General features: G+C 36.1%; 1 protein-coding gene across 2 annotated transcripts in view; it reads left to right on the top strand.

Annotated features, from left to right (window-relative positions):
• The window catches only part of KCNN2 (potassium calcium-activated channel subfamily N member 2), a 75,900-nt gene extending 61,964 nt beyond the window's left edge, over positions 1-13,936 (top strand). Inside the window, exons 5-9 of one of the 2 annotated variants that reach the window (XM_017807397.1) lie at positions 829-939; positions 3,404-3,531; positions 6,012-6,020; positions 8,054-8,123; positions 9,856-13,936. In XM_017807397.1, coding sequence (XP_017662886.1) covers positions 829-939; positions 3,404-3,531; positions 6,012-6,020; positions 8,054-8,123; positions 9,856-10,143 — 606 coding nt within the window. In that variant the 3' untranslated portion in view covers positions 10,144-13,936. The remainder of the gene's footprint in view (positions 1-828; positions 940-3,403; positions 3,532-6,011; positions 6,021-8,053; positions 8,124-9,855) is intronic. The other variant, XM_017807398.1, reaches the window with a different exon arrangement.
• Positions 13,937-14,734: the final 798 nt, after the last annotated feature.

Genomic DNA, 14,734 nt, shown 5'->3' with positions numbered 1-14,734 from the left:
TGCTTCTTACTACCTGGCTCATTTCAGCCTCCTTTCCTTTTCACCACTCAAAAAAAAAAAAAAAAGTAAATTTTTGATGCTGATAAAGACAGCTGTCATTTCAAAGGGACAGGAACCTACTGGCATTGTCCTGTTGGGAACATGCATGTCCATGTATATACATGAATGTGCATATATACAGACAGCATAAATTAAAAAACTGGTATTTTCTCCATCCAAGTTTTGAAGAAATGGTCTTATGTATGTGTGCTATTTTAAATGGTAATAAGATAAGCAGAAATACTATAGGAAAAGATTGCTGAAGGACTCATAGAACAACAGGAAAACAGACTAAGGTGATTAAATACTAATTTTATTATTATTATTAGGACCTAAAATCCTATGAAAACTTTTCTTTTTGTGTATGTGTGCTAAATACTAATCTAATCTTATTTCTTCATTAGCAATTGCTGTAACCTTGAGGAAATTTTTAAGAACAGCATTTATTTACTAATATTCTGGGGTTTAAAAGTTGTTTTGATCACCCCCTTTGTTTATGCATTAGAAATGGGACGTGTTCAAATTTTCAATCCCTGGAGAAAAAAAAAAAAAGTAGAACTTTCAAATGGTGTTTCTCACTAATTATTTTGGTGCTTTGACAGTTTACCAGCCTGTAATTACTGACTTTTCATATTACTCTGAAATGAAATAGCTGTAGCATGTTCACTGTATTTACCAGAGATGAATCACCTGATGCCTGCCATACTTCTACAGCAAAGGAGAAACTTGCTCTCAAAACTCTGCAAAATACAGTAGTAACACCTTGGGGGTTTGTTTTATTGTTTCCAGGGTGCTGGGTGCACTGCACTGGTGGTAGCTGTGGTGGCAAGGAAGTTAGAACTTACCAAAGCTGAAAAACATGTGCATAATTTCATGATGGACACCCAGCTAACTAAAAGAGTAAGTCACACTTTATATTCATAACTGAAAAGGAAATGTGTATTAATTTATTTCTGCATTTGTTTTAAGTAGTCTCCTGCTCAATTCTTCTGATGAACTTTTCATGAGTGGGATTTTGAAAGAGTAGAAATTCAATGCCTTGAGTTTTTCTCTGAATTGAGGACAACTCAGAGAAAACTGAGTTCTCAGAAACTTTAGAGGATTTGAATATTCTTTAGAGGTTCCTTGTAGCTAGAAGATAATTGGTGTAACCATCAGTTAAGTGCAGTGAAACTAGGCTATTATATTAAACTAAAACCTTTTGTATGGCATATGAGAAGAATATAACTTTTTTTTTAGCTAAAATAGGTGAAATGTCCAATACATCCAAGAATTTCAAGCTATGAGAGATGTTCTAAGGAAACAATATATTCAGGGTTTGTGAGGAAGATAATCTTTCCTGGTTTTTTTTGCATTCAACACAGGTTTATTTAGCAGCATATAGTACTAGAGGGCCCTGAAAGATGTTTGTATATAATATTTTTAGAAGAGATTAGTTTTAAAAAAATAGAAATCATTAGTATTTATAAAAATATTTTAAATTTAAAAAAATGCAGCTAACAAGGTACTAGGAATCCTTATTTACTTAAATAAGACAGGTCAGCGTTGAGAGAACAAGAAAATGAGTAGTGACTGCACAGTCCACTCAACGTGTTTAATCTTCATTATTGAGAAGAGCCAATGTGGAGGCAAAGGTCAGTATACCCACAACGGTAACTCAGCAGAGTTTCTTCTTACTGATGGGTGCAGAGGGATGTCAGTGCCTGAGATGGAGACAGTTCTGCTCCAGATGAGGAGGGTGGCTGCCTCCTCAGCACAGCTCCCTCAGTGCTGTGGAGAGCTGTGTCATGTCTCTAACAAGCTGTGTTTCTCAGCACACTGCTCTGGTTGTGCTGGCTCTCTCATTTCTGTGCTGGTTACCACTAGCAGCCTGGATCTCTTAGCAGTGACAGTGGGGAAAGACTAAGGATGAGTGGGAAGGCAGTTGTATAGGTATAAAGGGTGTCTGACATGAGGTGTTCTGATCTTGTTGAGTTACACTCCTACTACAGTCGGTTAAGACTGCAGATATTGGACTGCAGAACACAATTTGTCCCTTCCTAACAGTCATTTTTCTAGTGTAATCTGGCAGCTGAGCTCAAAATGTCTTTCAGAAGAAAAAAAGGTTTTGTAGAGATTGGCCATATCTTGAGTCTGGTGTTCATTTCTGACTTTTGAAGTTTATTTTATTTGACTGTTCTTCATAAAAATCTAAATATCAGTCTAATGTGTTATCCAAGTGGTGCTTTGGTAGCTTCAAACTCATGAAACTTGAAGCACATAGAAAACAAACCAAGTAAACCAATCTGAGAGGCGCATTGGGTCACAAGTAGTTGTGCAGGTGCTAGAGAACTTTCTTCACAGCCTGGAGACAGCCATACCTCATGGAAGTGCAAGGGCTTGTTAGAGATTGTGAGGAGCTCTCTAAAACATGAGTGTGCTCCCACTAAAGAGAGGACCAAGGTTCTCCAACACTTACAGGAACCCACTTACAGGTAGGGACCTCTTGCTGGGAAGAGCTATTACATGACATTCCTGCAGTGCCTTTACTTAGATGCTGACTTAGCTCTGACACTGCAGTGACTGGAATGATGTAAAGCTAGAGACAGAGAAAATAAAGATGAATAATAAAAACATTTTTGCTTTGCAAGTTACCTAGTCATTCTGGCATTAATCAACATTTCATTGAAATTATTTGTCTGTTGTTTTCAAGCATTACTGAAATTTTTGGAAGGCCTAAAAAGGAAATGTAGGTACTCTTACCTTTAACATTTTATGGAAAGCCACATTTAAAAAAAAAATGAAATCACTTATGAAATATAACTCTGTCCACATTAATTGACAAGATATTTTTTCATCTTCTCAGAGAATAATAAAAAAGAAACGAGATAAATATAAAAAACCAAGCAACCAAAAAAACAAACAAAAAAAACCCCTAACCTGTTTAAACAGCTCTGGAAGCTTAAAAGACTGTTGTATTCCTAAAAGAATTAAGAGGTACTAACCACAGAATAAGAAAGAGAGAAATTTTATGGTCCTATTAAATACAGTTATTTACCACACAGATAATGCATTAGTATTTCTTCACTGTAATTTATATTACCATAAACACCAAACAGTGCTAAGTCTCTGAAGAGGGAAAAATTATTCTGGGATGCAAAAGAATTTGATCCCAATATCACATCTGTAAGTAATAAGGAAATCACTCAGCAGTCCCCTTAATCCAGTTATTGCTTGCTCCCCTCACTGCTGCAGCTTCTTGATGTACCTACTTCCCACAGTTAAGGCAGCATGTTAAGAGCTTTAGAAAGAGGTTATACCAGAAAAGTGGAAACATAACACAATACTACTTTTGTCAGCTTGGTGTTTTTCTTTTATTAAACAGGTGAAAAATGCAGCGGCCAATGTACTCAGGGAAACATGGTTAATTTATAAAAACACAAAGCTGGTTAAAAAGATAGACCATGCAAAAGTAAGGAAACATCAGCGCAAATTCTTGCAAGCTATTCATCAGTAAGTACTATTTTGCTTTCATTTTCCTGTCAAGGTGTTTTCTCTGTTAGTTTCCTTTTCCCTCATAGTCACTCTTAGTCCCCAAGTCCCATCCTGCTCCTCTTTTCTCTCCCCCCACCATTCCCTTCCCTTTGTAGAAGATTGTGGATTTTTCTGTTAAGAATAAGGCAAAGATAAGGTTTTACTATGTTACCTGCCTACAGTGAATAAAAGGTATGCTGGCTGTTTATCTCTATATAAACTTGCTAATGTTTTTTAAGAAGTTTCCCGTGCTTCTTGAATTATCTAAGACTTTTTTTATTCTTTGCCACTAAAACTATCCTTTTTTTGTTATTCATTTGGTTACAGGTAGTAAGATGCAAGCTACAATAGACAGAAGAAAATAAAAACCATTTTCTTTGTAGTAGGTGTTTTCGTATTTTAAAACCAGAATTATGTGATAGAAGAGAGTCCATGAGCCCAGCATCATTGCACAGCCTAATAGAATTTAGTTCTGTCTCTCCATCTCTCCACTATGTATTCTCAGTGCATAAGATCAGATGTTGGTATGTCAGCTATGACTCCTGTCATCTGTTCTAGAAAATGGGAGTATATGCCAACAGTCATGTGACCTTTCAGCACCTCTGGCATTATTGAAATGAGTTCTTCCCTCTACTTGAGGGAGTGAAAACGAGCCTGAGACCTAAAACCAGTAGGATTAAGCTGTACCATGGTATTGCCAGACTACAAGTATTTATCTAACATTTGTTGTACATATTTGTCATAAAGCACATCAAAATCATCAGAATTGCACAATGGTTCAATTACTCTTCCTTGAACTATGTAGGAGGAAAAGACAAACAAAAAAAGATACTTCCATCTCCAGGAACCAGGATTCTTGAGGAATGGTCAGGACCTATTTGTCTGTTCTGTTGTCCCCATCTGTGACAGCCATTTGTACAGCCTATGAAATTAGTTCCCATGAAATACAGGGGAGATGTAGATAAATTGAGTAAATTTAATTTCAAACTCATGGTTTGATAACTTTTAAGTGTCAGTCTGTGTCTAAGCCAACTAGTGAAGAGGTGGAAGCAAGCATCCATCATGAAATGAACATCTATGTGTCATCTTGCAGGGAAAACAGGAAGGAAAGGCCACATTAACACATTTCATATTAGTATATTTAGAGTAACTCTTTCTTTCTCTGTTTCATAACAATCTTTTAAAGCAAAGGGTAGCTCAGCTTAAAGGGTGAAGTATTCCATAAACCTTGATTACTGTTATATTTAGCAAACTTGCAAGATTAGATACCACTGTGCTATAGTGGAAATACTTCAAGAAATAAAAATGCAACAAAAGTTGAGGCATTTTTATGTGGATGTAAAAGGTATATTTTCCCAGTTTGGTCATCCTGCTTAGCTTATAAGGACTGGGAAGCGGAGTGGAGTGGCAGGGGTTCTGGGAGAGTGGATGGCATGTCCTGTGCATCCTTTGCTGGACTTGAATCCTTGATTGCAAAGGTTATTTCTTAACATTCTAACTTGGCTATTTATCTTGTCTGTACGTGTGTCTGCCTGTGTGTCTGTGTGTGTATGCGTACATACGTTCGGAGAAGAATCTAAAAAGCACAGTAGGCTTGATCTCCAGCTTTATATATCATTCAAGAGCTCTGCAGGATGTAAAGTGTTGTTCTGCACCTCCCTTAAAAATTAATTGATTAGGTGGGGTGAAGAAGGTGGCAGCAGTAATTTTTCCTGTCTGTGACAGCTAGACTTTGAACAGCTATGTTGATCACTTCCCTCTTTCCTTTAGCACTTTGGATGCTAGCCCCAAAACTTTTGTATTTAAGAGAACAAATTAACAAAAGAGAATTTTCTCAATATGCTGAAGGATGCACCATGGATGAAAACATTGCTCTAGCAGTTAGCTGAGTAGATGGATGCAAATTAATATTTTATCCCTTTGCATCTCTGAACATTTTGACTTATGATTTTCTGTCTTTCTATCTGGATTCTTAAGTTTTGTTTGGTCCCTCTCCTTCATCTTTCCAACCATTTCACTGGAGACAGAAATAGAAAGAGTGACACTGCAAGGCCAGTTTTATAAAAGAAACCAGAACAGATCATGGTAACAGTCTTAAAGTCATGGTCACAGCTCTAAAATGCCTTCAGCTGGTCTGAGTCTTTTTTGCTTCTCATGCACACTAGATAACATGAAGGTGTAATCATCTAAATGGTAACATTAAAAGGCATGTTATGTAATGTATGAATAAGAAAATCTGTAGATGATAATTAATGGGAAGGTTTGAAGATATTGCAAGTTCCTTCATCATGAATGCAAGTGAGTTAGACTCTTCAGACAGCTGACTGAAAGAAGTAAGACCCTCTAGGACTTTCCTCCTGCTGAATCGAGCCCACTGTGCTCATCTGGTTGTTTTAGTATATTTTACACTTTGTTTTCTTTTGTTTTGTCTTTTTTTTTTTTCAACAAAATGAAAATAGAGCTCGGAAGTAAGTTGTATAAGCTGTTCCTTTCTAAATTTGCAGAATTTACCACTGTCTGCATGCAAAAAATAGAGTTTTTATTTGTGAACTTCAGTGGTCTGATTGCTACCATGGAAATGCGACCCAGAATCATGATCTTTTTCTGTGATAAGTGATGTTCATCGAATCAAAATTTTCTCTTAATGAATTTAAGAGTAAAAGTCTGATGGTTTTCTTTATATCCGGCTGCTGCAGCTAAAGACTTGCCATTACCTATAAGTTCTTACAGCCTGTGATAGGTATTGGGTTTGTTACCATGGAGAATTATCATGTTGTTGTCAACTGGTACATGTATTACTACAATAACAGTGGATTTCCTGGAATTTGAAAATTAAAATGTCAAACAAATGAGTCAATGAATCTTAAGAAAAGCGGAAAACACATGTTCTGCAAATTATTTGAGAGATGCTCACCAAAACACTGGGGTTGTCATTCTCCAGTCAAATCCTTTTGTGCTCACCTTTGAGTAATTATTCTGTTCTGAGACTGTAATGATATAATTCCATGCCTTGGAGACTCCTCCATAATTTTGCTTTAGAAAAACTCCATCTTATAGCCTCTGAAAGCACCATTCCTACAGTTTGCATTTATGTTGTGCTCTGAAAGAAGCTTCCAGGGGAGGAAGAGCATATGACATTCAAGTAACAAGCCATTGAAATGCCAGTTTTATATGAACAGTTCATTTCTACCTTAACAGAGTTATTTCCATTTATTTTAAAAATATAGTTTTAGATTATATTTCTCTCTCCACAACTTATTTTCTCATGGCGGTTAGTCTAGATATGAAAGGAAATGCTTGTAAACTAAAGATATGAACAGAAACTTTCTAATTTTGGAATATCTGCAATAAAGCTTTCTTTAAACTAGCTTTCAGAGTAATACCATCACTGAGAAATGGGCAGAGAATGAATTGGCAACCCACCTGCTGCCAAACTTACTTCCATTTGACAGCTAACCAAATTGTTATCTTGGTTGGCCTTTGACATCCTAGTTGACTGAAATGGTATCTTATCACACATTGTTTATAAAATTATATGTTGTTTTTGAAAAATGCTATTTTCTGCTTAGAACAGCCACCAGAAAAGTCATTGAAAGTCCAAGTATTTGTCTGTTCTGAAATGCTGAACAAATGACTCGTACTTAAGGCAGAAATTGCTTATTTGTGGAAATCACATCTACAAACCACTCCTGTGGTAGTTAATTTGGAGAATATGGGCTTTGTATCAGGGAACACATGAGAAAGGTCATGTGTTGATGTCTTTCAAAGAATGTGCATAACTAATAATAATGCAGATGGGTACTCATCAAAGAAAAAATATACCCTTGCTGCTTCTTTCATAGTTTTCAGTGTTGTAGTTTAAATTGTGCATTGCAAAGGAACGTCTGATGTAAATTGAAAATGTAATCATATTTAGATTCACAAATTATGTAAGAAAATCAAATGTATTGGCAAGTATGTTGGTTATTTAGCTGCTGGTAAGATGGAAGTTCTATTTAAAGTAAGGAGAAACTCACTTATCACTGTATTTCCATCAGGTTCAAACACCTGCTAACCCAATCCATTTCCGACAGAACAGGGCTAATACCTGTATCTAGTCATGTAGGCATGGGAAGATTCTTGATTGCTACAACAATAATGACAAAAAACCAGTTGTTCTATGTTTCTTCCTATATCTACTTGTCACGATACTGAGGCTTTGGGGAATGTTTTGGCTTTCTTTCATGTAGTCTGGATAAACTGTTATCTCCTTTTTTGAATTCAACTTTGACCATGGCAAATGGTATTCTCAAGGACATCACATTTCCTTGCTCTTTCCTTTTTTGCGGTGTTGAAGAAGCATGCTTCTCATTGTAGCAGGCACATGACCAATTCTGACTCTACACAAAGTAGTCAAGGCATTGTCCGTGCAATTATTTGCTCCTGTAAGTTTGTGCATGCTCTTTAGAAATCCTATATGGCAACATACAAAAAATATCTGACTTAAAATTCCACTTTTTAGATTAAGAAGTGTAAAAATGGAACAAAGGAAACTGAACGATCAAGCCAACACTTTGGTGGACCTGGCAAAGGTTAGTAGGCAGTTACTGTTGTTTTAACATTCATCCTTTCAAAATTAAGAGTTTGTAAGTGAAAATGTTGTGCATTATACATACAAATATTGTTAACAAGGTTGTTATTTGTAGCAAATGAAAATATGTGTGTGTTTTGTGGTAGCACCTACTGAATGAAATATTTATGGTTAATTTATGGTGAATACACTGTATTTATTTATTTTTTTGTACATTTGAAAAAGACTTCACAACTGAGAGGCTTATCGTAAGAGCTCCTGAAGTGACTGCAGTGGTCATGGTAAATGCTGAACTGTGAGTGGGCTGTAGTGGTGTAGTGCTGTGTAGTAAAGAGATTTGCCATCTGGTGATAGTGACTGTGCTGTGAACGACTGTGGTATATAGCCCCCAACTAGACTGGAATTAGAGCTTTTCTATTCCTGTTGTCTTAGGTAGCAGTGACTTTCGATAAGTTTAAGCCTGCGTTTATTTAAGTTTTTATAATGAGTAATAGCTGCCTACTTTGCCAATCCATCATAAGACTTTATTAATTTTTTTTAAACCATTTGATTTGAGGTAAAAGAGGCTATTCAGTTGCAGGCTGCTTGTTTATTGTTGCCGGGATTTGTCATTGATATAAAATAATAACTAGACAGCTAGAGGTCTGAGCTGATAGCTTTTCAGATTTCTCATTAGACCTCAATATTTAATGGTTACTGTGATCTTAATATGAGGCATTAACAAGTTCTTCCTAAGGGTTTCTCGTACACCTTTTCATTTACATCGAAATCCTCCTTGACTCAAAGTGCATCAAAGCAGAGATTAAACTCTCAGTTTTCATTACTCTCTTGCTATGCAGAACCACCTGACACTTCAGTTTGTGAAAATATAATTCAGTCTAATGCTTCTGGCAACTAATAAGGACTTTTAAGATACTATTTATTGTAGACTGTTTCTCTTTCAAGGGTTATGCTAGCATCCTGAAACAGAAGGCAGAGAAATGGGTTATCAACACTCCTGTGATACTGAAGTGCTTTACACTTCAGGCAGTCAGTCATTCAATTAATTTTCCTTCCCTTTGGATGGTTTATAAACTTCAGCCAGTTTGACTACTGAATTACATCCAGTTTTAATTCTAGTTTAATTAAGCTGAAGTCTCAGTCTATGAGGCAGAAATTCAGTCATTATTTTTAAGCAACTACAACTCTCTGTGAAATAATACATTTCAGATTATGTTTTTACTGAACACTATGGCTTTTTAAAATGCACTCTATATACTTGCTGTAACCAAACAGTGTTTTTTGGAGGGAAGATAGATTGAGGAATGCAGAAAAAAGAAGCATATAATTGAGTTTTTACTCCTTGTGGTACCTTTCAAATGCAATCCACTCAGCTACTCCTACTGCCAATTCAAGAAAACTTGCACAGTTTGAGGAGAGAGTAAATAAATAACATTTGTGTTCTACTTAGAAGAATGTGTTTAAAACCCGAGTCAAGAACAGTCAAAGATGAAGCACAGCTTTGGAGCTATCAGTCTGCTGGTGGCTTACATAACTGACTGCTCAGAAAGCTTAGCCTGGTGCACTGCCAAGCACCTGACTTTCAAAAAAGTGTTTGGTCTGTCCTTTATTGCATTTAGACTTTGACATCTAGAATGCTACTCAAAATTTATTGCATTTTGCTCAACAGATTTAGTGGAAAGTTTATTCTACTGTAGTTTAATCTACTTTTATTTACATCCTTCTACTTTCAGACTCAAAACATCATGTATGACATGATTTCTGACTTAAATGAAAGAAGCGAAGATTTTGAGAAGAGAATTGTTACTCTGGAAACTAAACTGGAAACTTTAATTGGTAGCATTCAAGCTCTCCCTGGACTGATTAGCCAGACAATCAGCCAGCAACAGAGGGAATTCCTCGAGGCTCAAATACAAAATTATGATAAGCACGTTGCCTACAGTGCTGAACGATCACGATCTTTGTCAAGAAGAAGGAGATCATCCTCCACAGCACCACCAACTTCATCAGAGAGTAGCTAGAAGAGAATAAGTTAACTGCAAATAAAGACTTTTTGCCATCATATGGTCAATATTTTAGCTTTTATTGTAAAGCCCTATGGTTCTAGCCAGTGTTATCTGGGTTCTGATGTCAGAATCCTGGAAACCTGAATACATTTTAGGCCAAAATGAGTGAAAACTCTTCTTTTTTCCCCCTCCTCCTCTCAGATGCACAGTGAATGCACCTATTATCGCTATATTAGATTGTTCTTCCTGTAATTTCACTAACTTTTTATTTATGCACTTCAAACAAGCTTTACTACTAAAGTACATAATATAATAAAAAGGTTAATTTCTGCACATAGTTGCTTGGTTACTTGGACTTACAACCAAGAAAGAAAGCTCACAATCAAAAGGCTTAATTATGAACTTTTAAGGAAAAAAAAAGTGAAGCTTAATAATTATTTCTTAGTATGAAAGCTAATTGTCTAAACTTTGCTTGCAGTGGAGGGGGAAAAAAATCAATATTAATCTAAAAGTGTGCTGTATCTGTATAGTAATTTTAAAAGGTCACTGACAGCTTCGATTTCTGAAGTGATTAATTAAAAATATAATTTATCCTAGAAAATAAATCATGAAGTGATCTATGGGGATTTTTAATCTTAGGGCTTTTGTTTACCATGCATTGTTACGCACACACAGACATAGATTATACATATATACTTATGTATATAAAATTATTTAAGCAATGCCTGTGGCAATGATCTTTTAAACTGACTATTTGTAAAGCTACTGGCATGCAAGAAGCACAGGCAAAATTCCTGCTTATCTATTCAGAGTCTCACAATTATGCCAGGTAAGTATGTCCAGATCAAAAGCATCACTTTCAAGCCTGAAGTCTCCTAATAATGCTCTTTGGGTTTTGAAAGTGTTAGGTTGCTACTTTCTTCACTCCCTTCTTTGTGTTTAATGTTTCTGGAGTGAATGATTGACACACAGACTTGCAGTATACACAATTGTGTGATAGCAGCACAGTGTTCTGTATACATTATATTTGGGTAATCCCCGTGGTTCTTGCTATGCAGTCAAGCTTAGCAAAACACTTTTAGCAATATTTCCAAAAATTCTTGTAAAAAGCCAGCAGTAGACGGGAGTTATGGCACTCTGGTATCTGTAGTACTTTACTTTCATGAACAAAAAATAAGGTCTCCTACTTTTATTAGGAAAAGAAACACAAACAAATCAAAACACAAACTAACCACAAAGCATAGTGTAGGCACTTGTGAAAAGGCTCTGACTGACTTATCTTCTGGTTTATATCCAGAGTAGCAAAACTAGGTAAGCTTAAATGCCCAGCGTATGCAACTTGCATTCACAATTCCTAGTTAGGAAATTATTTGACTTTATGAAATATTTTTTAGTACTTGCTATTTATGAAATATGCTAGTCCGTTCTGCCCCTCCCCCAATTTACAGACAAGGGTGACACTGTACCTAGACAAGTAGACTTGTCTGACTGTTTCCAAGGAATACTATGTCTACCTAGAAGTAACTAACTTGCACGTTGAAGGAATTGCAGATTGCTCTATGAGACAGTATGAGTTCTGGTCAGTAAGAACAGGCAGGAGAGAGTAATGCAGGAAGTCATGCCAGAGCCTTTCCGGACAAGACAGAAGAGCTGTTCTCTCCAGCAACTGTAATTTCCCAAACCAATTACATAATCTGAAAAACAGCAAACACTTTATGTCCATTTAAATTAAAGGATCTCCTTTTTCTGGTGCTATAAATGTATAACTGATGAATGTAAGTGACATCCAGAGGCATTGCATGTTTATGAAAAGGACAAGAATTTCTCCAACACTTGTTATGTCCTTCAGAAAGATTATGACTTTGCAGTATATTCCCACCTAGAGCAGGACAGTTGCATGTCTTTGGTGTGCCTTATTTACAGACTGTGGTATTTTGTGACTGGAAATAACAAGCAGTTATGCATAGTATTTGCTGTTCTGCTTTTGTTTTTATGAAGTTCATTTCCAGAAGAAAAGTTAGATATTATATAGTGCTAATACTTTTCTCGTCCAGTCCTTAACTAGATGAGATTGTGAATGGTCATGTGGCCACTTGCTTTACACTGCTGGCAGGTTTAGAAGTAGTGATTAATAATATTGGAATTTTAATACTAAAGTTTTAGTATTCTTTTTTCTCTCTTTTTTTGTGTGTGTTTAATTTAGAATACTTTTCCTGGCATTGAATGTGAAATACACTTGCTGTAGCTTGAATACATTCCCATTTGTCCTGTCAGCTTGAACTAGCTCTATCATTGTTTACAATCTCTTTTGTAGGACCTTTTTTTTTTTTTCTCCTCTGAATTGCACAACAGGATTTTTTAAGAACTTTTTTAAGAATTTTCAAAGGTCCACTTTGAAAATTCATGTCAGTCTTTCAATTTGAATTAAGTTCCAGCTATAAGTATTGAGCTGGCTATTTCTGTTGTGAAAGACCAATTGTCATCTTTGGCCTCTCAATTTCTTTTACACACTAGGACTCAGGAGCCTGAACTTACTAAATTCTTGCAACAGCTTTATGCACCCATGAGATGCATCAGGACTATCCGCATCAGTGGTGTTCTGTAACAACCTGCCAGATTATTTTGGATTTCTGTCTTTATTTTTCAAGCAAACAAGAAGTGATGACACCATGGAATACTCCAGTTCCACGTCTTAATTTACCTTAAAACTCACTAGAAATATTTTATCTGTGTTTGCAGTACAGGTGATTCTTTTCTTGTACTACCTGGTTTTAGAAAATGCTTAAGTGGTACATGTGAATCCAGTACCTGAAAAGACAGATATAAACTTCTATTATGAAAAGCACAAAGCAATTTGGTTTGATTTTCTTACTCCTGTCACAAAATTCCTTTTCATCTTTCCTTGTTTGACTTTTGTAGTACCACAAATTCCATTGCTGATTTTTTATTTCCAAAACCTACTCCTTTACTGTTGTTAGAGTATGAGCTCACTAAAAGGAAAGCATAGCATTATGACAGATCTTGGAAACTGCTGTATAGTTAAATGTTGATTTTTCTCTGAAAGATTGTTTATAAATGACAAGGACTCTTTTTCAAAGCATATGGCATATTTACCATGTTACAGTTGTAAAGCTTCATGCACCTCTTGCCTTAGTTTCACCAATAGGAAAATTCAGCTTTCAGTTGCTATTATACTCCTCCTTTTCACTGCATTCCAGACACTGATTCCATTTATCAGTTTCTTTGGAGTCTGACAGAGACTGAGCAAAGATACCTTGCTTGTAAGGACTGAAATGCAAGATCACAAATAGGCCTATTCACTATGCTTAAAACTCAGTGCATTGATTTAAACAGTGGTTTTTAGTTACATTTAGTTTTTTTGCAGGATCAGAATAACACATTCATATGTATTATGCTTGCAAATGCTCTGCAGTTCTTAATAATGCGAATCATTAGCTATTGTAAGCCTGCAGACCTTTCCAGATAGACTTGTGCAACTCAGCCTTTCTTTTCTTCCTGCTGCTCGGTAAGGAAGGATCTGATATGGAGAGAGGTTCACTATCTAAAAGTTAAGCATCCAGGTTAGGAGCTCTAAATGCCTTCTGGAAGTCCATACCTTTCCTTGTGACCTATTTAAAAACCAGGGCTCCCCAGACTGAGTCTGAATCAGTGTCATCATTAGAGGTCAAAAATAGGTGACAGGCATACTGTTTTACAGACTGTAAAACTCTTTCCATGTCAGATCATATGTGAACATTCGAACTGATATGCCACACACTAAAAGCATATCGAAGCATAACAGAATAAACGTTTTTACCCATATCAATACTAAAAATGAAAATTGTCTGAAAGCTCTTTTCCCCTAACTAAAAGTTATGAAAAATTTTAATAAATTTTATGAACGTAAGGAAGATTTTTCTGATTAGTGTGTTCTCTCTGTCTGCCAAACTTTTGGTTGTTCCTACCCCTTCATTAATTATTAAAGTCCTTGAAGTCTTTCTGCCTATTTAATCCACATTCAAAATACTTAGGTGAGAAGCAACAAATTAAAATGGGGAAGGTAGCAAAGAGCTAACACTGCTGTGCATCATTTTCAGAAACCCACCTCTGCATCAGCATATCTAACGGCTTCGATAGAAGTAGAAACATATTTGTGTATGTAGAAACATACACAAATTTTAGCCACTCCTGGCTACCTAGATATGAGCCAGCTGTAGCCTGGGAAGAGCAGTGCCATATCAGTACAGTCCTGAGATGGGGCTTACACACATTCAGAGCCAACCATTTTTTTATGTGGAAATTTATGTGTAAGGAACTTTATATATGCATGATAAAATTAACCTGTATCTGTCAATTAGGGCTTATGAATCTGGTCTTATATCTGCTAGCATAAATGCAGAGAAGACTGAGCTGTAATGTGTATTAGCCTTTTTACCCTAAACCTTTTAAGGAGTATCTGTAAGGATCTTTTCTCTCTCCATGACTGAGAGAATAAAAAAAAAAGAGATGCTTAGGAGATGCTTTGCAGTCAGGTGTACATAGGTATGGTTCTGACCTGCCTGAGTGCCTCACTGCACATCAGCTCTGGTCTAGAAACCACAGGGTT

Source organism: Lepidothrix coronata, unplaced genomic scaffold, assembly GCF_001604755.1.
Source record: "Lepidothrix coronata isolate B3197 unplaced genomic scaffold, Lepidothrix_coronata-1.0 Scaffold18, whole genome shotgun sequence".
In the NCBI taxonomy this organism is placed as follows: domain Eukaryota; kingdom Metazoa; phylum Chordata; class Aves; order Passeriformes; family Pipridae; genus Lepidothrix; species Lepidothrix coronata.
Note: the sequence above shows the minus strand (reverse complement) of the source record. Positions and strands in the feature narration are given on the sequence as shown.